The following is a 21,138-nucleotide window of genomic DNA, read 5'->3' on the forward strand; positions in this document are numbered from 1 at the left end:
GTGGAAGAGGGAGGGCTGGTAAGGAACTGTGCACTGCAGGGGTCAGTGGCACATGCCCAGGAAAGAGTCTGCATTTAATGAATACGGGGCAGGGGGGTGGGATCACAGTGGGAAAGAAAAAAAAATCTGGGAGAACAAAAACTAACTGGCAGGACCAAACTTGCAACAAAGCACACGATACCTGAATTGCCACTCAGTGAAACATCTCCTTGCATAAAGCCTACCTTTAGATCTGCATTCAAATTTTGGCTTGCCCTGATTCCGTTTTGACTGGTGCTGTGGATGCAATATGATCTGACTGACAAATGTACGTACTGCAAAAAAATCAGGAGGTGATCGGCACTGATGCTTGCATGCAGGCTCTGCTGCTGGCCCCTGGCCGCTGTGCTGGCGGACACCAAAAGGCTCTGCAGAGGACAGCCCCCGTGCCGCACTGCAGCACGCCACGGTGGGCAGAGACCCCTTCGCACTCCCTCCCGCAGCCCTGAAGGACGCGCAGGCAGAGAGACGCTTCAGGGTTACAGGGAAACTCCTGGCTTACCTGTCTAGTCCCACCTTCTGCATTAGCAGGTAACATGAGCGGAGGCTAACACAAAGCTCCGTGTTTCCTTCAGCAGGAAGAAGAGAAGGCTCTGACTGCAGGTCCTGGCAGGTAAGGAAGTACGAACCAGCTGTTCAGTCACCTCTGGGGGCAGACATGGGACTGTTGTAATGTTGAGCCAATACATGTTTTTCCTTATTTAAAAGAAAATATTACAAGGCTTAATCTTTTTTCTGGGTAACACTCTGCACTGTAGAAACTTCCCTGAGCCAAAGCAGGAGGGGGATACATGGTATCAGAACCCCAGTTCTACTCAACTCCTCTCTGTGGCCCAAGCACTATTATTTCTAGCTCAGTGGCAGGGAGTCACATAGCCAGACACTGACACCTCCTGTCTCTAGCTGTGTGAATTCCCCTCTGTCTATATGGCAGCCCTAATTTGGGATATTCAGCCATTTCCTCAGTTAAGATGTAATCAGCCAAATGTTCACCATTTCACTTTTTAAAGCTAGTGAATTCCCCATGCTTCAACGTCACCCTGGGCGCACATTTATCAGCAGCCCACATGCCACAAGGGGGATAAGCCCATGGTATGTGTTTTCCCTAGCATGCCTCAGATTACCAATCAGCTTGGGGAGTCGGCTCTCCTTGCTCAAAGGGGCTTTACCACCAGTCACCCCTCCAGGATCTGCCAAAGCTGCGGTCACTGTACAGAGAGGCTCATTCAACGCTTTCCTTGGGGTCTACTGGCACAAAGCCAATGGGGAAGCTCTCTGAAACATGCACCTCTCCTCATTCCCTGACCCAGAGAGCATGCACATGTGCTCTGACAAGTTAATCTACAACAAAGCAGGCACTGTTCCTAAGCACGCAGCTTGGTAGATGGTATCAGTCAGCAGCAGCCCAGAAACTGGAGCTCAGGACCTTTTAGTGGTAACAGACGCACCAAAAAATCACCACTGCCATCACAAAAGGTTTGCTTCCCAAAGTGATGACAGTTCCCAGTGCTTGTGCCCATTTGTAACGCAAACCAATGGGGTGACCAGCTGGGCTCAGTGGATCGGCCACGCTTGCAGGAAGTCACTGGTTTGTTGGCTTCATCCTCCCCAGTCTCAGCACGATCCCAGAGCAGGGGCAGGTATTGTTCACGCATTGATGGCATTGGCAACGTCTGTGAACACAAGACGGCTGGGTCTCTGGAGGGCTCCTTGACTTGTCAGCAGAATCTGCATTGAAGCAGTGAAAGATGAGACCCAGCAAGTCTGCCTTTGCTCAGGTGCATGTGCTTGGGCACAGACTGCACAGTATTGTAACTAGATTCCGCCCCTTACGAAGGGGAGGCTGGCTGACATTAACAAGGCTGTGACAGAAAAATACAACAGGCCAGAAAGCAAATCAGCACATTCATGCCAGTTTAAAATCCCCACATCATTGGATTACTGGGTCTCACTGTTTATATATACAAGGCAGCACGAAAAGACCTGAAACATGAAGAAGGCCTGGAAACATGCCATAGACTAAACTTTGGCTGTTATTTTAGACTCTCCCTCTCTTATTATGTTAAGCCTTTAAACTTGTGTACTTTCCAAGCAGAGGTATCTGTGCATTAGCATGCTCTGGAGGGATCTGAGGTATCCTGCTGGCCAGTCCCTATATAGGAAGGATCTGCTTTTACTGTGCTAAGTTTAACTCTGGCATTGTCATTCCCCCCTTTACTACCTGAAGGGAAGTCCTCTATGTGCACTAATAGAGGGATCTGATGTTTTCCCAGTATGTGCTACCCAGAGGACAAGATCCTTTGCTTTTATACAAGAGTATTTCTTGCTTTCCCAAACCAGTGTATGGAATATGCTGACTATCTTTCATATTCCAACACGCACATCTCCTTTGTGCTCTTTAGCAGGTTGGGAAGCATGTCTCAAGGTAAATATTTTATAATTACAGTTGTATTTATTATCTCCTCTTTCCCTTTCTGCCCACACCAAGCTTGCTACAGATTATCTGAAGGTGTGAAGTATGTGGAAACTGAGAATTGTTTGGGAGAACTCCTGCTCCTGGAACTGGAAAAGCAAGGGAAGACAGGGGCAACACAAAGCAGCTGGAGAGGAATTCAAGAAAGGAGATAATGTCTGCTCTAAGGGGAGGCTGCATCACTGGCTAAAAGACGTACCTGTTCCAGCCATCCCTGCTGGCTCTGTCTTTCAGAAAGGCTTTTTGTGTGGTGATGGTGACAAAGGAAACAGAAAACACTGTGAAGCTGGCTGCACACGATGGTGAGAAGCCCTTCCCTATTTCTCCTACCTCTTGGTACACTGGGGAAGGAGATAGCCTCTTGTCAAAGACCCATCTGGACCATTAACCAAAAACCAAGCTATCATCGAGCTCTTTCCTTACTCACAAATGTAGTAAGTCAGTCAGTCAGTGGTCTCCAAGGACCTTATTTCTCAGCATGCTGACCACTCAGAAGTGGTGAAAGCAAAGCCTTCTTCCCCTCTCCCCAAATTCAGATAGAGAACTCTCCTCCCTTTTCTCTTTCTGAGCCATGCCTGCTCTGTGCCCAACACGGTTGGCCTGAAGGTGCTGACAAGACCAGATGTGCCATGCCACAACAATGTGCAGGCTGTCTGCCTGTGTTCTTCAGGGCTTGCAGCACAGTTAACTGTTATGAGTACAGGCTTTCCCTCAGCAAAGCCTTGTTCCACACTTGCGTCCTTAGGCAAAGCCAGGATACCTTAAAACTGGGTGGAAATTATTTGCTTTTCAGGGCCAGGGCAAAGGAGCCTCAGTGCTTTGTGGGCACTGAAGCCCCATCTCCCATAAAATGGCATTCATCCTACTGCTCCCTTGTGGTGCCCTGGGTGGTAAACTGTAGTGAACTCCCCCTTAATTACTGAAGTTGCCCTTTTCTCTCTCCTAGTTAAGCAGAGCCAGCACTTTGCGTCCCCAGGCTCTTCATCCTAGTTGCCTGACTCTTCAGTCCATCCTAAGCACTCCAAAATGCTCAAGCCCCCTATGTCCAGGGCTGGCAGAGATGGGGGAAGTCCACCTGAGGTCTTACATGGTTTCCTTACCCTATGACCCTACAAAAACTCTTTGACTCCGTAACAAAAGCAGTGCAGGTACCAGTGGTTGTAACTAACAGACTCGCTGGCCCCTGCTGCCTACCTTGCTCTGTGATGCCTGAGAAGATGCTGCATCTCGCCCATGTTCCAGCAGCTCCTGCTCCAGTTCATCCTGTTCCTCAGTGGGATCAAAGTTGTACATGGGCATGAGCTGGTGCCGTAGCTTCTCCAACCTGCCCGTGGGAGGGAAGGGAAAGGGTTGGTTGAGAAGGACAGATGCTCAGGCTGCCTTCCCCACCCCACTGCTGAGGCTTTCTGCAGGCTGTTTCTCCTGCTGCACAGGGATTCTGCTTGTGTTGCGCTTGCTGGATAAGGGCCACGTCCTGTCCTGCAGGGATGAGGATAAGTACCTATGGGACACAGCTGGCAGGAGTGGAAGATACCCAGAGTGCAGTTACAGGGATTAATTGCCATCACTAATCTATGTTGGCAGGCATTACGCACAGAGGAATCAGACAGGGATTTAAGTTCCTGCAGACCTTAAAAGATCAAGCTTTATGTGGTGGAACAAAAGAGATGGTGGAACATACTGCCTAGTCCCTCTGCCCACAACAGCCAGTCCTCCCATGTCACACCGTCTGCCAGCAGAAGTCCACTTTTAGCTCCAGTGGCCTAAGAGTAGTACTTTAACTCTGGGGTTGAAGTACATCATAAAAATAAATAGAAAATAATAAACAATAAATAGAAAATAGGAAAGAGAGAGATTCTCATAGATGATGGCTGTGGACAGACTGTTCTTATCATTGCTCCAAGTGACAGAGGTATAAAGCATTACCCCAAGGGGTCTTCCTAAATACTGGGCAGCTCAGAGATGGAGGACAGATGGGTGGGCATGCTCCTGTGAAAATACTGAGCCCTGCCTTAGGCTGTAGCTGAGTTTTGGGGGGTGGGAGAGGGAAACACGCTAGTTACTGGCAGTGTATTGCCCATCTATTTCAGCATTAGGATGATACATTCCCTCCTTGCTTCTATACAGGTTTGCCAACACAACCATTATCTCCAGCGACGCTATGTTCACAGGCTGAGCATTAGCTGCTCCTGTGGCAGTACCCAGAGCTGGGCTTCAGGGTCTGGCTTGGAAATTTTACAGCGGGCAGCAGCACTTCTTGAAAGTCTGTGGCCAGGCCAGGCCAGGCCTGGCACGAGGAGACAGGCAGGGAGGAGGTACCACATCTAATGGATCTTCACCAGTGTCTCTGCTGTCAGAGACAGAAGAATCAAGACGTGTGTCTCCCTGCATGCTGCTCTCCTCTATTTTCAGCCAGGAGCTTAACAAGGAAATTAAGACACTAAGCCTTGGGCTAGAAAGCTGCATCTCTGCACTATGCTGCTGCCAGCTGCTGTCACTGCAGCTAAAGAGGCCTTCAGCCTTGCAAGGCCTGTGTCATTGGCCCGGGCTGTTGGAAAACATAGGGATCTGGGAATGGCTCAAACGTGAGATCCACACCTCTCATGAGAGTTTCCAGCTTCTTTATACACTCATAACCCTTTCCTCTGTTTAACTGCATCTCGTAGATGAAGCATGAAGAGTTTCCAGGATCCCTAACATCTTCCTGCTCAACCATGTTTTCCTTTCCAAAGCTGCAGAGGAGTCTTTGAAGCTCTGGTGTAAGAAGGTGGGCCAATACCAGGAGTGCAGTGTCCCTACCCCTGCCTCATTCACACACAGCTGATTCCCTGTAGGCTCGTTCTCAGCCAGCCATCCCTTACACTCTCCCCGTCTCCTTCCTAGCTCTCTGGATTTTGAAGCACTGAGTTCCCTTCAGCCAACAACAGACATTACTTACCTCTTCCTCTTCCTGATATACAGAACCTGAAGGAGAAAGAAAACCATCATTACAATAGTCCCACTAGGATGGCGAACAGCTGAGAAGAGAAATTTTGGGCACAGGGCACACAGAAAGGAGGTGTATCAAGTCTGGTGTCACTGCGCACCAAAGCAGGGGGAAGGGAGAAGAGACAATCAAAAATGAAGTTTCATATGCATCCGTCTAAGCTTGGTAGCACATCATGCCTGACACTAAGTGCTCGAGTGGCCTGTTATTAGGAGTGTTAGTAGTAGTAAGAGTATTAGGTGTATTATTATTAGGTGTAGCTCAGCACATTTCTGGTGGCTGCAGGACATATGCTGCAATTTAAGAGTGGATGAAGAACCTTCCCTTTGTGGTTTTCATCTGTAGATTTCCTACAGCGTAGAAGTGCTGTCACCCCCTCCCCAGTATAAAGGGAAGAAGCAAAGAGGGCATGCTCAGTGACTTGCCTCGTGTCAGCCAGTAAGAGTGGCTGTGCTGAGAAGAAAATGAGGCTTTTGGCCTCCAGAGCCTTGTTCTGAGAACTACGAATGCTGGATGTTGCTCTTGGGAACTTATGACCGTTTCCAGGATAATGTTTCCAGGTTCTCTTAGGGGCTTTTGGAAAAACTCCTCCTTGGGCCTGCAATGAAATTTTGCAGTAGTCCCTTTCTGTAGGCTCCTCTGATGGTTGTATGAGTGAAGCTCTTCCTCATACGAGGAAGGGGAGCTTGCCGCTACCTTCTGTCCTCTGTTGGTAGGTAAACGATCTGGTTATATATCATAAGAAGAACTGCAGCACTTGCACTGCCCATGTCATGTCCAGAACTATAGTTTCTGAAAACTTCTGCCTACAGCATTAATGGCAAGGTTAGTTAGGCAGCAAATCCTCAAGGACTTTGCTGATACCCAGCAAGAAGAACCTTGGAAGTGCAGCCCAGAATGAGTCTAGCTGACATGGATTCAGCTAGAATTGAAATTGAAATTGAAATTCAATTGAAATTCATTTAATTTCATGCAAAAAGGCAGGTCCACAGGGGAGATTAATGTGGTTTCAGCAGCCTGCTTTAAAAGTTAATTTGGATGAACCTTCTTGCAGGGGGGGCCCATGTTGACAGGGTTTAAATCAATGCAGCTGTTCTAGTCAGAACAGAATCTGCTTTGTGTTCTTTTAACTGAACTTCCTATTGCTATTAAATAGTGACACTACATATGGCTTCCTCTAAGCCTGCTGAACATCCTGTTCTAGACCTCAGGGAGACTGCAGAAATATTGGAACACTGGATAAAGGCCTTAAAAAGAAAAGGATCTCAGGAACTATCTGTTCCCAGCAGTTCTAGGTGAGCCTTTAGTAGAACACAAATAAATTATTCAACCCAAATCAGTCCTAGAGCTCCTTTGCCACCCACCACCCTCAACAGACAAAGAAATATTTAGCAGGGCTCTCTTACCATAGCTACAGCCAACCCAATCACAGTAATGATCCCAAAGGACAGCAGCATTGTGCTCATGCCGGGTCCAGTGCTGGCCACATCTGGGATTTTGGTGCTGTTGAAACTGGTAGTCTCAGGGCTTATGGTAGCTGTTTCTGGTACAGTCACATCCTGAGTTGTCCCAGGGTCTGGCTTGGTGGTGGTAGTAGTGGTGCTGTGATACAAATCATGCACAGAGGGTGAGCTGTAACTCATCCTGCCAGCTCTTGGTAGCTCCTTTTACCAAGCTGTTGTCCTCACCCATCAGCTACAGAAGCAGAGAGCTTCCCTTCGTATCAGGGACCCTCATCTGAGACCTATCCTGTAGCATCATCGCTGATGGTTTTTCTTCATAAGAACCACACTGGTTTCTGCCTAGGAAAGAACGAGAACAAATGAACAGTGCAGAGCTCTTAGAGACAGGCACAACCTTTTCCAAAGCTTCCCAATTTACTAGTACAATTTTTGAGAGCAGCTCACAGATGCCCACTCAAAATAAGAAAAAGATTTTTCAAGTGTACTGAGAGCCCCTGAAGTCATGCCTGATTGATTCACTTGAAGTCAGTGATACGTTCTCTGCTCGCTGCTTCAGCTCTGCCTCCTTCCAGGCACTTGGCAGATCTGTGTGGAGACAACCTCAGAACCCCTGTAATTTGGTCTGCTCCAGGCTGAGCCATGTGGTCTCTATCCGCCCTGGGAGGTACAGCATTCTGCTTCTGTCTCTTGCTTTTAGTATTTGGAAAGTAGCATGGATCCCCTTATCAGTGGGAACACATCCAATAAAATAGCACTCAGCTGTGAGGCACCCATATCTCAGGATGCTTTTTATTGAATCCAAAGTAGGACTTCCCTGTTGTGGTAGTGACTGGTAAGTCACCACACTATCCATCGCCCCACTGTCCCCCATCCCATGCGCTCTGGAAAGGCAGTTTCCTTAAAGCAGTGGGTTGCACCGGTCCCCCATCTGCTACTAAAAACAGTGAGTATTTCTCAAGTCCCCCATGAAAGAACCCGCTCAAGCTTAGTCATGCACTGCTAATTATCAATTTTAAAATTAGTCCCATTTTGGATTGGAGTTCTGAAATTTGATAGATCTATTCATGCTGAAAACATGAAAGGCTTTAATTGCTTCATGCTTCTATTGTGCAAATGATCAGGAGTTGCAAAACACCATGGGATGATCCTATGGGAAGTATTTGCACAGTTTTGTTTATAAAACCACATTTTTGTGCTTTTAACATTAGTTCAGCAATTGCTTCCGTGAAAATGCAGCTAGCTCTGGACTAGAGCAGTGCCAACCCCAAGAACTACTGTAGCAGTCCTCTGATAATTTCTCTGCAGTTTAGCAGACATTACATCTCTGGACTGGAATGCAGCCGGGACATAGGGGTTAATGAGCTCTGAATAGAAAAAGATGTGCCTGCAAAGAGAAACGAGCCATTGTTCTGCTCCACTCTGTTCTATTCTAGGCAAGGTTATTGCACAGTTCCCATTACTGTGATGCCTTACTGCTGTCCATAACTGCATTAAGCAGTGTGATTAACATCTGTCACTAACAACTGAAGCGGAGAAATCACACCAGGCAAACAGCACCAGGCCACCCTGTGGTCAGTCAGCACCCCGAGTAGCCACCTCGACTGGAACAGCACTTGTCCTGCATCTCCCTGAGCAGGTAAATCTCTCACCACACATGCAGGATCTGTCTCACAGCTCCCTGTGAACAACTTTGTGAAGCAAGAGTTGCTGGGGGATTTTGAAGTGCCCAGGAGACTGTGGGAGCTGTCAAACTCCAATGAGTTTCTACACAAATGTGAAGATAGCAGTTCTGAGACACAAGTTCATTGCAGCTGAAAGGGACCGTGTCCTTCACTGACCACCAAACCACGCACGCCTAGTTTAAACCATGTGGCACCTGGATTTCCCCAGCCATTACTGACCACGGTGGAGCTCAGGTGTAGTGGACACTCGGGCACAAAGGTGTCAAATTTGAAATCCAAGTGCCACAACAGCAGCAGCAGCAGCTACAGCCCAGCAGGGAAAGGGAAGGAATTGTTGAGTAGGTATTGGGCAGACCGAGCAGCTGCTCAGAGAGAGTCGTCAATTTGTGCTATTCAGGGAAACTCTCCATGACAATAATTCACATTTTAAAAAAAGCCACCACCAAGGAAACAAGAAGTGGAAAAAGCCTGAGTGAAAGGAGTGAAGCAGGCCCAAGGGCTTTGCAAAATATGGCTCTGGATCTTAAACAGCTCCTGAATTTTGGAAACAAAACGGGTTAGGCCTTCATCTCAATGTGGTGTCAGCTTTGGAAAACCACTGGAACTTGGGCGAGACCCCTTTTGTACGGACCACACACTGTGCTGCTGTGCATTGCTCCTCTGAATAAAGTTAGGCTAGCTTAAAATTACCCAGCTGAAAATCTAGTTAAGTGGAAACGGGCTCTTGTTCATGCTCTCAGCATCCTGTCCATGCTGAAGGATTCCCAAGCCCAGAAACCTAGCTCTAAAAGCGGTCCTGTATGAAAAGTTTCTGACATGGCTTAGGCAGCCAGTTCCAGGTCCAGAGGAGGGTATTTCTGTTCCCAAGCCCCTTCTGGTACAGGCTGCAGAGGGCCAGATGGGGAGGCTGAGTGCAAATATGGCCCAAGGCCCACGGCTTAGAACGGCAGAGCTGGGGGTGGATGATCTTTCCCACCACCTTCCTTTCCCAGTTGTCATCCTGGTGCTGGAAGTTTGATATGCAGGCTGGGCACACTCCAAGTCTCTGAAGGCTGCTCTAGGGCCAGGGACAGCTACTACCTATTGCTGGCAGGTTTCAGCATAGTCCATGCACAAATAGAACAGAAGAGGAACCAGATCCTCAGCTGCTGTGAGCTGGCATTCTTCCATTGCCTGCACCAACAGAGCTTCTCACGCAGCCAGGACCGCTCTGTGCTGGGCTCTGCTGGGTCTGGGAGTAAGGACACGTTTGTTTCTCTCCTAAGCCAGCATTTCCAAACTGGTCTCTGATAGGCACTGAGGTGACCAACACCTCTGAGATGCAGAACATTGTGTCAGGCACTTGCTTGAGGCTGCTGGCTTTTCTGGGTCCTGGTTTTAATCTCTCTGTGCTGCAGTTTCCTCTCGGATAGGACAGGAATAGAGGTTTGTGTCACAGGGATGAAGATGGGTCACAGGGTCTCTGGATGAAGAAGGCAAATAATAACTAGTATGTTCTCTGCATTACTTTGCCAAGATGAAGCGTCTCTAGTAATTCAGCAATAGCAAGCAGCACTGGGTCGCTGCTGGCTACGGGATGTGGTGTCCCAGTGTGTGAGCCTGTGGCTTCCTCTCCCCCTGCTACAGGGCTGACCGGGCTCCGGGGCAGCCCCCGGGGTAGGGGGGAACCCCAGCCGCGTGTGCCCCGTCCGAGCACCTGGCACGGGCGCGGGGACGCCCCCAGCAACGTCCCCGCTCCTCTGACGCCGCGCTGAGGGAAAACTGAACCACAGCAACGGCCCTGACCCCGGAGCCTTCCCGGGCGGCGCCCCGCAGCTGGCCGGGGGCTCTGTCCCTGCGGGGAGCCACCCTTTCCCCGTCCCGGGAGAAGTTTCCAGACGGATAACGGCTCATACGGCCCTTCCCGCCCCGAAACGCTACCCCGGCGGTGAGGGATCGGCCCCGGGCTCGCAGCCGGCTCCCCGCCGCAGAGCTGCCTGCGCTCCGCGCCCGCGGCTCCGGCCACCCGCAGCGCTCCGCCTCGCCCGGCCGGGGCTGCACGGGCCTCGCCGGGGCGGCGGGGACAGAGACGGGGTCGGGCACAGCGCGGGGGGCCGCCGCCCGCCCTTCCCCGCCGCCGAGAGGCCGCGGCAGCCCCCGCCTGCGCCCGCGGCCCGGCGGGACGGGACGGGGCGGCCGGACGCCCCCGCGGCCCAGCCCGCCGCCGCCGCGCCCCTCCCCGGAGGCAGCCGCGTTTCAGCGCCGCGCCCCCCCCGCCGGGGCGGCCGCTGCCCGCCGGGGCCGGCACTTACTGAGCGCTCCCCGCTGAGGCGTCCGGTGCCCCCGGAGCGCCGCTGGCGGTGGGGCCGCCGGGGGGGCCGCGCCCTCGGCCGCGGGGCAGCGCTGCCCGCGGGGGCCGAGCCGGGCCGGGCAGCGCCGGGCCGGGCCGGGCCGCTCAGCACCGCGCGTACCGCCGCACGGCCGGCGGCCCCGCCCCGCCGCTCTGCGCCCCAGGCGATTGGCCGGCGCCCGCAGGGCTCGGCTCGCGGTTGGTCAGTCGGCCTGTCACTCATGCGCGCGCCGGCGGCGGGCGGGCGGTGAGGCGGCAGCGGTGGCGTCCGGTGAGCGGCGGGAGCCTCTCGGCTCTGCGCCGTTCCCCCCGCGCCCCTTCCCCGAGCCCCGCGCCGCACCTGCGCTGCGGGAGGCGGCTGCCCACGGCCCCGGCCCCCGCGGGAGCCGGCTGCGCCTCCAGCCCCGCCAGTGGCGGTAGCCATCAGGTGAGGCGTCGCTGTGCGGGCGCGCTCGCCTCTGAGGGGCCCCCGGGCCCGCCGCCCAGGTAAAGGGACCCCGCGCCAGCGCCGCGGTGCAGGCCAGGGTGTTGCGTGGGCAGGGAAGCCGGGACAGGCAGAAGGAAAGCCGGGCTCCGGTCCCGGCAGTGCTCTGTGGGGCTCGTTTACCGCCGGAGAGCTGCCCGGTCACTGGAACGAGGCCTGGGCGGGCAGCTCCCTGGCTGGCAACCGGGGCTTGTACCCCCTCCCCCAGTATGACCAGCGGGGCTGTGCGAGGGGCTGGTTCGGCTGACTGGTAACCCAGCAGCAGAAAGGTATCGGCTTGTGCGGTGCAAGCCCCAGCTCCTGCCCGAGCCTGTGAGCGAGCCCGGGAGCATAGGGCAGGGGCCAGGCCGTGCCTTTCGATGGCCTCCAGCGTACGTTTTGGGCTACAGCGAGTGGGGAGCGGGGGGTTGAATGGACCGAACCACAGAACTGCAGGAAAAAAAATCTATTCTCTGCCTGTGTGCAAACAGGTATTTGTACCAAGAAGTAGCACGCAGGGCCTGTTCTTGGCAGGCACCTCACATCAGTAGCTGGTCTCCTTTATTAATAATGACAGTAGTGGCAGCATCATTCCAGCCATGGCCAATTAAAGTCTTACCTGCCTCCCTAACAACACTAATGGTTAATGTTTTATTCCTTTAGTGTTCCTATTGTGGCAGTCCCCCAAAACAGGGCCTTGGAGTAGGGAGCTGCTTGCGTAAAGACTGTAGCTGTCAGACTGCTTATGCATAACATAAAGGCACGTTTTCGTAGGGCTGCTTATCTCTGCTGGGGATAATGAAGATGGTAAGAAGGGGATCCTTGGGCTCTTAGAGCACCCATCCCTTTGCCAGGAGGTAGCACGTAAGCCAATCTCGAGATCTTTGCTGCAGGATATTCCCTCTGCTGCTTCCCTGGGCTGCGTTTGGTTTGATTTTGCAAAGGAGGGCAGTGGAGGCCTGACTCTTTCCGCAGTTTCACTGTGCAGCAAGAGCAGGGCAGGCCCCACGCTGCTGCCTGTGCAGGTGCCCCATGCAGCAGGGTCCAGGGCTGCTGCAGGGGTTCAGTGCCAACATTTGCCCAGGTGCGAGCTGACCCAGCCCCCCCCCAGATCTCCCTGCAGCAGCCCTCCTACAGGGCAGAGAGCCACCCACCCTGGGTGCTGCCGCCTGCTCGGGAGAGGTATTTAGTTGTTTGTGTGGTGGTTTTCTGGAAGAATTGGAGGAGGGGAGGTTGTGGCCTCTCTGAGACAGCGACGAAAAGCAGCCATCAATAGAGGAGTGGGAATGGGCGCTCAGGGAAACCCACAGTGGCTCCAGGGACTATGAGTCAGGAGTGAGGGGGGCCCTCATTTCTGATGGATCACAGCAGGAAAGTGGGGTTGTTGTTCTGTTTGTCTCCATTGAAACACAGTTCCAAGTGTGATATGCAGCATCTAGTTTGTAAAGTTTCATCTCCTTTGTCTCCTGCAGTCATCTTGTTTGTTTTTCTTCCCTCTCTGTCTGGCTGTGTCTGTTCTCCCCTCTGGCAGGGTTTGCCTTTTCTGGCCTTTGCATCTTTCAAGTGTTTCTCTTCCCTCTAGTTGTACTTTGTGAGCTTTTCTCCTTCCCTTGCTCTTAGCAGCTCAGCCCTGGCTCTCCGGCCCCTTGTCTGCTCTCTGGGGATGGTGACAGTGTGGAAGACCCTTGACCCATGGAGTCAAGGTCTTCTGTGAGCACACCCGCTAACCTAGGACTTGTGGTTTATGAACAGAGGGAGGAATAGAAGAAACAATCTAGGAGAGACTGAAGGTCTTCCTGAAGGGAACCAGGGTGACCCACTCATGGAGTGCAGAGCCAAGGGCTGGAGCTGAAGACTGGTATGTCTGTGGCTTTCTGGGACCAAGAACAGGCAGGAGTGCTGTGCCTGTGTGTAGGCACACTTGCTTCTGCCTTGCCGTGGGCATGGACTGGCCTCCTTGTAGCTCTGGCCTAGGGAGATGGGCAGCTCTGCGAAGAAATGGATTGCAGTGGCAGAACTGGTTAGCTGTCACCTGAGTCTTTCTTGGGGTAATCCTTTATTATTCTTAGGGTGTGAGTAATTGATATTGTACCTGTGGGCTGGGATTAGGGCATTCTGTCAGAGGGGAACCTGTGATTTGCTAGCCCGAGGGATTCAGGCTGTGCTCTTGCCTCCTTTTCTAGACCAGAAGAGCTGCAAACCAGTGCCATTTTTGTGCTGCCCTGAGGAGAATCCACTGACTGTGGTCAGTTGGTGCTTAACCACAGTGGCTTGTGGTAGCACCAAATGTCCTGTCAGTCTCAGCACTGACGAGATCAGCTGATGGCAACAAGGAACACATGTGGAAGCCAGGAACGGATTTTGCAACAATGAGATGCCTCACCCACCCACTGCTCAGGAGGTTGTTGGGCCTCTCACCTCAGTGCCTGCCAGGGGGATTGAGTCAAAGTAAAGGTCCTGTCCTCAGTCCAAAGCGGTCATCTCTGAGGCAGGGCTGCAGTGCAAGACCTGGGTGTGTGACTGCCACTGATGCGGTCAAGTACTGGCAGAAGGTGTTCAACACAAATGGGATCCCTGAAGCACGAGAATCCAGTGAATATATTGTGTCGTTTGTCCTGGGAGCAAAAACAGTTAAGTACTAGAAGAATAAGGTCTTTGTCATTTTGGTTGAATCCCTTACCTTTTTATCTCACTTACAGGAAGTAGAACAACTTTTCCCTACCTGAGATGGCAGAGAGGGTGAGGCATAGTTTATTAATGCCAGTAGAACACTTGGGGTCTCTTAAATGCCTTCTTTTGCGGAGGCTAAAATGTAACCCATACACCCACACTGTACTCTGACTTGCTTGGTGGAATGATTTTTAATTTTACCTATTCTTCTGAGCCCTGAAAAGTAGCAGAAGAACAGTTGTACAGGTTTGTTTTTAAACATGCAGGTAGGTTCTCCTGATCATTTGTGGTTTCCAGCAGTCCCAGGCATATGTGTTTGTCAGCATGTTGGGTCTCCCTGGAGGATGTCCTTGGGAGGGTGCAGAGGACACTGAAGTGGCACCAGCGGGCAGGTTTTAAAGTGACCTTGTCTTCAGTTTCAGAGCTTGAACTCCAAAAGCCTCCACGCTCCGCTTACAGCAGTGCAGCAGGAGCAAATCCAGCAGCTGAGCAACAAGCGACTAGAAAGGTAGGAGGATCCTCTTACAGCTGTTCCTTTGGAGGGTTTTCCTTCAATCTTAATGCAGCCTGAAGAATGGTAGCAGAGAGAAGGCAGAAGACCATTAGCAGCTGACATGTCAAGTAGCAGTGCTGTGACTCAAGTGATGGGCATTTGCTGTTGATGTCAGGTAGCAAATCACCTCTGTCCTGTCTGGGAGCAAGGAGGGTTTAAGGGATGTTGCAGAGGAGCAGGAAACTGGGAATACTCTGAGTTGGGTACATTTTCATGAAGCCCTTCTGTGCTTACAAAATTTAGCCTTGTTCCTTTCTGTCTGATTCAGCACTCTCTTCAGCTGCCAGTCCTATACTGGTCTGTGGTGTTGCTGTGCTTTCCTTTCTAGGCTTTGCCTGCCAGGGATTTCCCTGGTGTTTAGAGGTATCTTTGGTCTCCATTTGGCCTCCATTTGCTTGCTCCGCCTGTGGGGTTGTCTTAGCGCAAAAATTAAATGGGTTTGGTGTGAAGGAGCGACTTGGAATCAGGCTGGACCTGGGGAGTAGTGTGTGGGGAGAGGAAATATTCAGGAACTTGGATCATTTGGAAGAGTGGGAGATGCCTGAGAACATGTTTGGAGGCAGCATCCTCCTGCTTGTTTACATGAGTGGGGTTATGATGTGGATCATCCTTCTGCCGTGCGGATTAATCTTGTCACGTCTTATGCAGAATAGGATGTGAGAGTTTCTCAGGGAGTCAGTGTATTAGCAGTGGTTACTGTTTGTAGGATCTGAGTTGATCTTGCCTGAAATTGTCCTGCTGCTCTTGAGTCTTGTCTTAGGAGCAGAAATGCAAACTTCCCAGAGCTGTCTGGCTTGCAAATTGCTCTGTCTTAAGTGCTGTTAAGGTTGCAACAAATCTCTGCTGTTCTACATGAAGAAGTGAAGTATGGTGCCTCACAGCAGCTGAAAACATGGCCCCAAAATTCATAGACTCTTGGAGGCTGACAGGGACCTCTGGAAATCTAGTCCACCCCCCTGCTCAAAGCAGGATCAACTAGAGCAAATTGCTCAGAGGCATGCCCAATTCGGTTTTTAATATATCCAAAGATAGATACTATGCAACCTCTCTGGACAGCTTGTTCCAGTGTTTGACCACCCTCACAGTGTTTAAAAAAATAAAAGGAAAAAAAAAAAAAAGCGAGTGGTTCTTAGGTTTAAGTGGAATTTTCTGTATTTCAGTCTGTGCCCTTTGCCTGCCTTTTCACTGAATACCACTGAAAAGAGTCAGGCTCCGTCTGCTTTACTCCATCTCACCAGATACATATGGTTATTGATGAGATTTCCCTCCCCTGCCGCCCTAGCCTGAGCCTTCCCTTCTCAAGGCTAAACTGTCCCAGCTCTCAGTCTCTCCTGGTGTGTTGATGCTCCAATCCCTTAATCATCTTAATGGCTATTTGTTGGACTTGCTCCAGTATGCCCATGTCTCTCCTGTACTGGGAGCCCAGCACTCCAGATGTTTCCTACCAGTGCTGAATAGAGGGGAAGCATCCCCTCCCTTGATCTTCTGGCAATGCTCTGCCTAATGCAGCCCAGAAAACCACTGGTCGTCTTTGCTGCAAGGGCACATTGCTGGCTCATGGTCAACTTGTCCACTCGATCTCCAGGGCCTTTATCTGCAAGGCTGCTGTCCAGCTGGTTGGCCCCCAGCCTGTACTGGTGCATGGGGTTATTCCTCCCCAGTTTATAGGACTTAACATTACCCTTTGCTGAATTTCATGAGGTTCCTGTCAGCCCATTTCTCCAGCCTCCTGATGTTCCTCTGAAAAGTAGGTCTATTAACCACTCCTCCCAATTTTCTATCATCTGCAGACATGCCAAGGGTATTCTCTGTCCCTTTATCCAGATCATTAATGAAGATGTTATGCTATATTGGCCCCACTATTAAACCCAGGGGTACTCCACTAGTGATCGGCCTTAGCTGGACTTTGTGCCACTGAACGCAGCCCTCTCAGCCTGCCAGTTCAGACAATTTTCAGTCCAACTCATTTATCTAGTCCATACTTCATCAGCTTGTATATGAGGATGTTATGGGAGACAGTATCAAAAGCCTTAGGAAAGTCTAGATGAACAGTATTGATTACTCTCTCCTCATGCACTGAGTTAGTCATTGTGTCATGGGTGGCTATTAGGTTAGTCAGGAAGGGTTTCCCCGTTGTAAATCCATGCTGACTACTCCCAGTCACCTTCCTGTACTTAGTATGTCTGGAAACAATCTCTAGGACTATTTGTTCTATCGCTTTCCCCAGTATCGAGGTGAGGCTGACTGGCCTGGAGTTCCCCGGGTCCAGTGCTTGATAACAAACTCTCTTGTGGGAATGGAGCTCCCACAGCTCCCTTGGAGTGCACACACACATTGCACATGCAGTTGGGAGCCTCAGGGGTGTCTAGGTGCTCACCTTCAGAAGGATTGTGTGGTTAGTAATGAGGTAAGCATGGTATTGAGAGCTTTTCTATGTTATGGAGTGGAGTCCTAAAGTGTTCACACTTGCTTTTGCCTGCCACAGAATGCCGGTGCAGTATGTGCTTGGTGAGTGGGACTTTCAGGACCTGACTCTGAAGATGAGACCACCAGTATTTATTCCTCGGCCTGAAACAGAGGTATGAATGTGGGGAACGTGGCAGGGGCAGGCTTGAATCTGTGAATTACATCATTCAATACAATCACAGCATTGCTACGAAGGTGCTATGTATATCGTGAGGTTGTAGTGATGAGGAGGTCAGACCACTCCACTTCTTTTAGAACAGAGGGTGATTCTAAGCTTGTGATCTGGAACTGATGCTGGTGAACTTTGCCTCCTGGCTCGGAGCAAGAGATGTTGCAAGCTAGCGTATCACTTAATTACACAGAGATCCATCTCCATTGATGGAAGGACTTGGCTTTCTTTCCTTATTTCTGCTATAGTAATGACTCCTAGAAGTTCAAAACCTGTACTGCTATATCCCAGTGGCTTAGTACTTTGACAGAAGGGCAAGAATCTCTAAGTCATCCAAAAGTTGTTAGCAAAATCCTGGAGTAATAGAAAGCTGCTACTGGAGGACGGTAATGGACTCCAGAGAGCTTGTTTGTCCATGTGCGGACTAAACCAGTGCAGGCTGGTAGGAAATGGCACCTACCACCTGTCTGATGGCTCCACAGCGGTTTCTGGACAAACACTGGAAACTGAAGGGTTGTTTCCTGAACGAAAACAAAACAAACACTGGAAACTGAAGGGTAAGTTAAGTTCTGACCTGGGCTGGAATTAAATATGAATGTCAGTCGTAAGAATGTAAAGGACAGCCATACATGATCAAGTTAAAACTCCCATTTTCCTCAGTGTTCCTGCTGCTAGGGAAAAGCCTAAGAACTACATGGTGACACTTTCCTTGACAGTAGCCTAGCTTTCAGCTCATGGACCGTCCTAGCAAGGAAGTCTTTCTGTTTGTTAATCCTCAGGAGGTTTGTGGTTTTGTGAGGGGTTTTTTTTGGTTTAGGGTTGGTTCTCCCCCTGCCCTGAGAATTTGTTTTCTTTTGGAGCCTGTGTTAACTTTTGGACATGAAGTGGTCTCCATAGCTTATCCATTCAGGAGTCCCAGAAGCTTAAACCTGTTTCAGTCTTATAGTCATTTCTTCAGTCGTTTGCCTGCTGCTTTGTGACTGCTGTGATGTGCTGGTGGCCCTCTGCTCAGGTCTCTATAAGTAGGGACCCATGCTGTAAAAAGAATGAAAAGGCTCATTCAGACAGAATGTCCCCTACTGACAGTGTCAGAAGAGATGCCAAGGACTGAGCGGGCTTTGGAGATGGGAAGACCACCTTTGCTTTTTCTGGGGAAGGGATAGCATTGGGAATGTATGAAGAAAGCAGCAGCTCGCTAAAGAGAGGATGCAGTCTGCAGAATCCTTCATCTGACACCTTTTATTACACAGAAGTTAAAAGACGAAGACAGCCTGTGCTTCCCTTGTGCCCTTTTAGAAGAGAGCGCTACTGAAATCCAGGAGAGGGTTCCAGATAATTTAGTGGGAATCAGCACAACTACCACGTAGACATCGTCTCATCTCAGCCTGTAGAAGAATATTCAGAACCAGAGTCTTGATTTGGTGTGGGGCATCAGCAGCATCTCATTGAGAGCCTGCTGTGCCCTGAATCATAGTGATGATGCTTGTGTCCAGAGAAGGTGTGAGCTCTCTGTTGTGTCTGGGTTTGACCACTCTGTGGCAGTTAATCATAGAATCATAGAATCGTCAAGGTTGGAAAAGACCCTTAAGATCATTGAGTCCAACCGTTAACCTGTCACTGCCAAGTCCATCTGTACCATGTCTTCAAGCACCGTATCTATCCGTTCTTTAAATACCTCCAGGGATGGAGACTCAACCACTTCCCTGGGCAGCCTGTTCCAGTGCTTGACCATCCTTTCGGTGAAGAAGTTTTTCCTGATATCCAACCTAAACCTCCCCTGGTGCAGCTTGAGGCCGTTTCCTCTCATCCTATCACTCGTTACTAGGGAGAAGAGACCGACCCCCTCCTCGCTACAGCCTCCTTTCAGGTAGTTGTAGAGAGCGAGAAGGTCTCCCCTCAGCCTCCTCTTCTCCAGACTAAACAAGCCCAGCTCCCTCAGCTGCTCCTCACAGGACTTGTGCTCCAGACCCTTCACCAACTTTGTTGCCCTTCTTTGGACACGCTCCAGCACCTCAATGTCCTTCTTGTAGTGAGGGGCCCAAAGCTGAACACAGTACTTGAGGTGCGGCCTCACCAGTGCCGATGACAGGGGCACTATCACCTCCCTGGTCCTGCTGGCCACACTATTCTTGATACAGGCCAGGCCAGGATGCCATTGGCCCTCTTGGCCACCTGAGCACACTGCTGGCTCATGTTCAGGCGGCTGTCAACCAGCACCCCCAGGTCCTTTTCCGCCAGACAGCTCTCCAGCCACTCCTCCCCCAGCCTGGAGGAGATAGGAGTTTGGAGATAGGGCTCTAAGGAATAGTTTTGCCAGTGGGAGCCCAGCAATGGTTAGCTTTGTTATTGTCAACAGTATTTCTGCTCTGGCTGATTCAAGAGAATATTTCCAACCTCTAACTCCCCATTAATTCGTGGATGCAACGTGAGCATTAAAACCAGGGAGAACTCTCTGTGCAGTGCCAGGCTTCAAAGGCCTATTGTGTGGAGTGGAAGCCAGGGTGGCTAATGCCTAAGAATGTTGTTAATTGCACCCACATGCGTGATTTTGGTAAAAGCATCTACATTGGCCCAAACTGAAATGCAGTGCTGTGTAACTGCTGTGTTTGAAACCACTTAACATACCCTGGTGCAAAAATGTAGCATAAACAGCTTAACCCAAACATTGTCTCTCTGGGAAAACTTTATTTGATGTGTTACGGTACTTACTATGAAGGCACATTTTTAGCACGTTTATTAGTGCTAATGGAGCTCTGTTGGCAGCTGAGAGTTTTCTTGTGATGTGGTGCTGGGGAGGTTACTTGGACAGGAAGAGCATGGGGACAAGATCCACCTATTTAGCAGCACCTGGCAGGACATTGCTTTAGGCATGTGCTGCTTCCAGGAACCACGTACTGTGGGGAACCTGTTGCACAAAGTGAGTTGGTGTCCAGATCCTTTCCTTCCTAGCAGAAGGAAAAGTTGGTTGTCTCTGACTCAGAGCTCTGTGGGGTGTGGTTGGGTTGGAGTGTGCCTATGTTTTGTTTCATCAGACTTCAGTGGACTTTAAAACTGCAGTGGAAACATCTCCTTTCAAAAATACTGAAGTTAGTTGCATTTGTTGCTCTCTTTCTATTTAGCATTTGTCTGCAGCATTCTTAAAACCAATAGAGCTGAAATTTTTCACCAAATAATATCTGTAAATAATCCTTGTTCTTTAGGAAGCAGTTCATTATCAACATTTATATCCCAGGTTCAAGTTGCTTATCTGTGACTGCACACTCATGCCACATGGCATGTCTTGTCCTTGGCTGAGTAAATGTGGCTCCCTAAATTGACTTGTTGGTGCAGATACACAAGCAGCCGCAAAATTTGCTTCCTAGTTATAGTTGTGCAGCTTCTGCAAATGCTCCTGCTTGTTGATTTTGAAGTCTGAGAAGAAGAGGAGCCATCTCTATGATGCACATTTTATTCTATGGTTACAACAGGAGGCTTGTGACTCTTGCTCTCAGGCGTGTTGGTAATGGCACGAAGGCAAACACAGTATGACATAAAACACCAGCATTGTTTCATTCCTGGGGACAGACACACATGCAGAGAGAGAGCTCAGTTGGCTGCTTAGTTTTGCCCTGTGTGAAACTTGCCCCTTTATAGTAGTATGTTTTGTTCTCTCTGGTAGCTGAGCCCTCTCCTGTGCGTTCCCTCTGGGAATATTTTTTCAGCACATGTGGCTTCGTTCTTCTGTTCTGTGGGAATCTGGCTGGGGAGGGGACGGGACAGGCAGCCAAAATTAGGAAACTAACAGGTCTCATTTAAGCTCTGAGAACGGGACTACAAAGCTGATTGCATTCAGTCATAACTTATTG

The 21,138-nt window shown here is 50.4% G+C and overlaps 2 protein-coding genes across 3 annotated transcripts in view; one reads left to right on the forward strand and one right to left on the reverse strand.

The window, feature by feature from the left end:
• Window positions 1-1,608: 1,608 nt before the first annotated feature.
• LOC309595134 (uncharacterized protein C3orf18 homolog) lies at window positions 1,609-11,052 on the reverse strand. Its single transcript, XM_082321683.1, has 5 exons — window positions 10,935-11,052; window positions 6,905-7,300; window positions 5,451-5,476; window positions 3,707-3,836; window positions 1,609-1,767 (listed from the first exon to the last, which is right to left on the reverse strand). The coding sequence occupies exons 2-5, from the start codon at window positions 7,139-7,141 to the stop codon at window positions 1,687-1,689; spliced, it is 474 nt and encodes a 157-aa protein (XP_082177809.1). The 5' UTR covers window positions 7,142-7,300; window positions 10,935-11,052; the 3' UTR covers window positions 1,609-1,686.
• Window positions 11,053-11,286: 234 nt separating this feature from the next.
• Window positions 11,287-21,138, forward strand: part of HEMK1 (HemK methyltransferase 1, mitochondrial release factors N(5)-glutamine) — a 32,383-nt gene continuing 22,531 nt past the window's right edge. For both annotated transcript variants that reach the window (XR_014229185.1, XM_082321587.1), the window contains exons 1-4: window positions 11,287-11,399; window positions 13,619-14,065; window positions 14,522-14,613; window positions 17,144-17,237. Coding sequence is in view for 1 of the 2 variants with exons in the window: in XM_082321587.1 (XP_082177713.1) it covers window positions 13,775-14,065; window positions 14,522-14,613; window positions 17,144-17,237 (477 nt within the window). In the remaining variant the exon portion in view is untranslated. The remainder of the gene's footprint in view (window positions 11,400-13,618; window positions 14,066-14,521; window positions 14,614-17,143; window positions 17,238-21,138) is intronic.

This window comes from Platalea leucorodia, assembly GCF_965183815.1.
Source record: "Platalea leucorodia genome assembly, chromosome: 9".
Taxonomy (NCBI): domain Eukaryota; kingdom Metazoa; phylum Chordata; class Aves; order Pelecaniformes; family Threskiornithidae; genus Platalea; species Platalea leucorodia.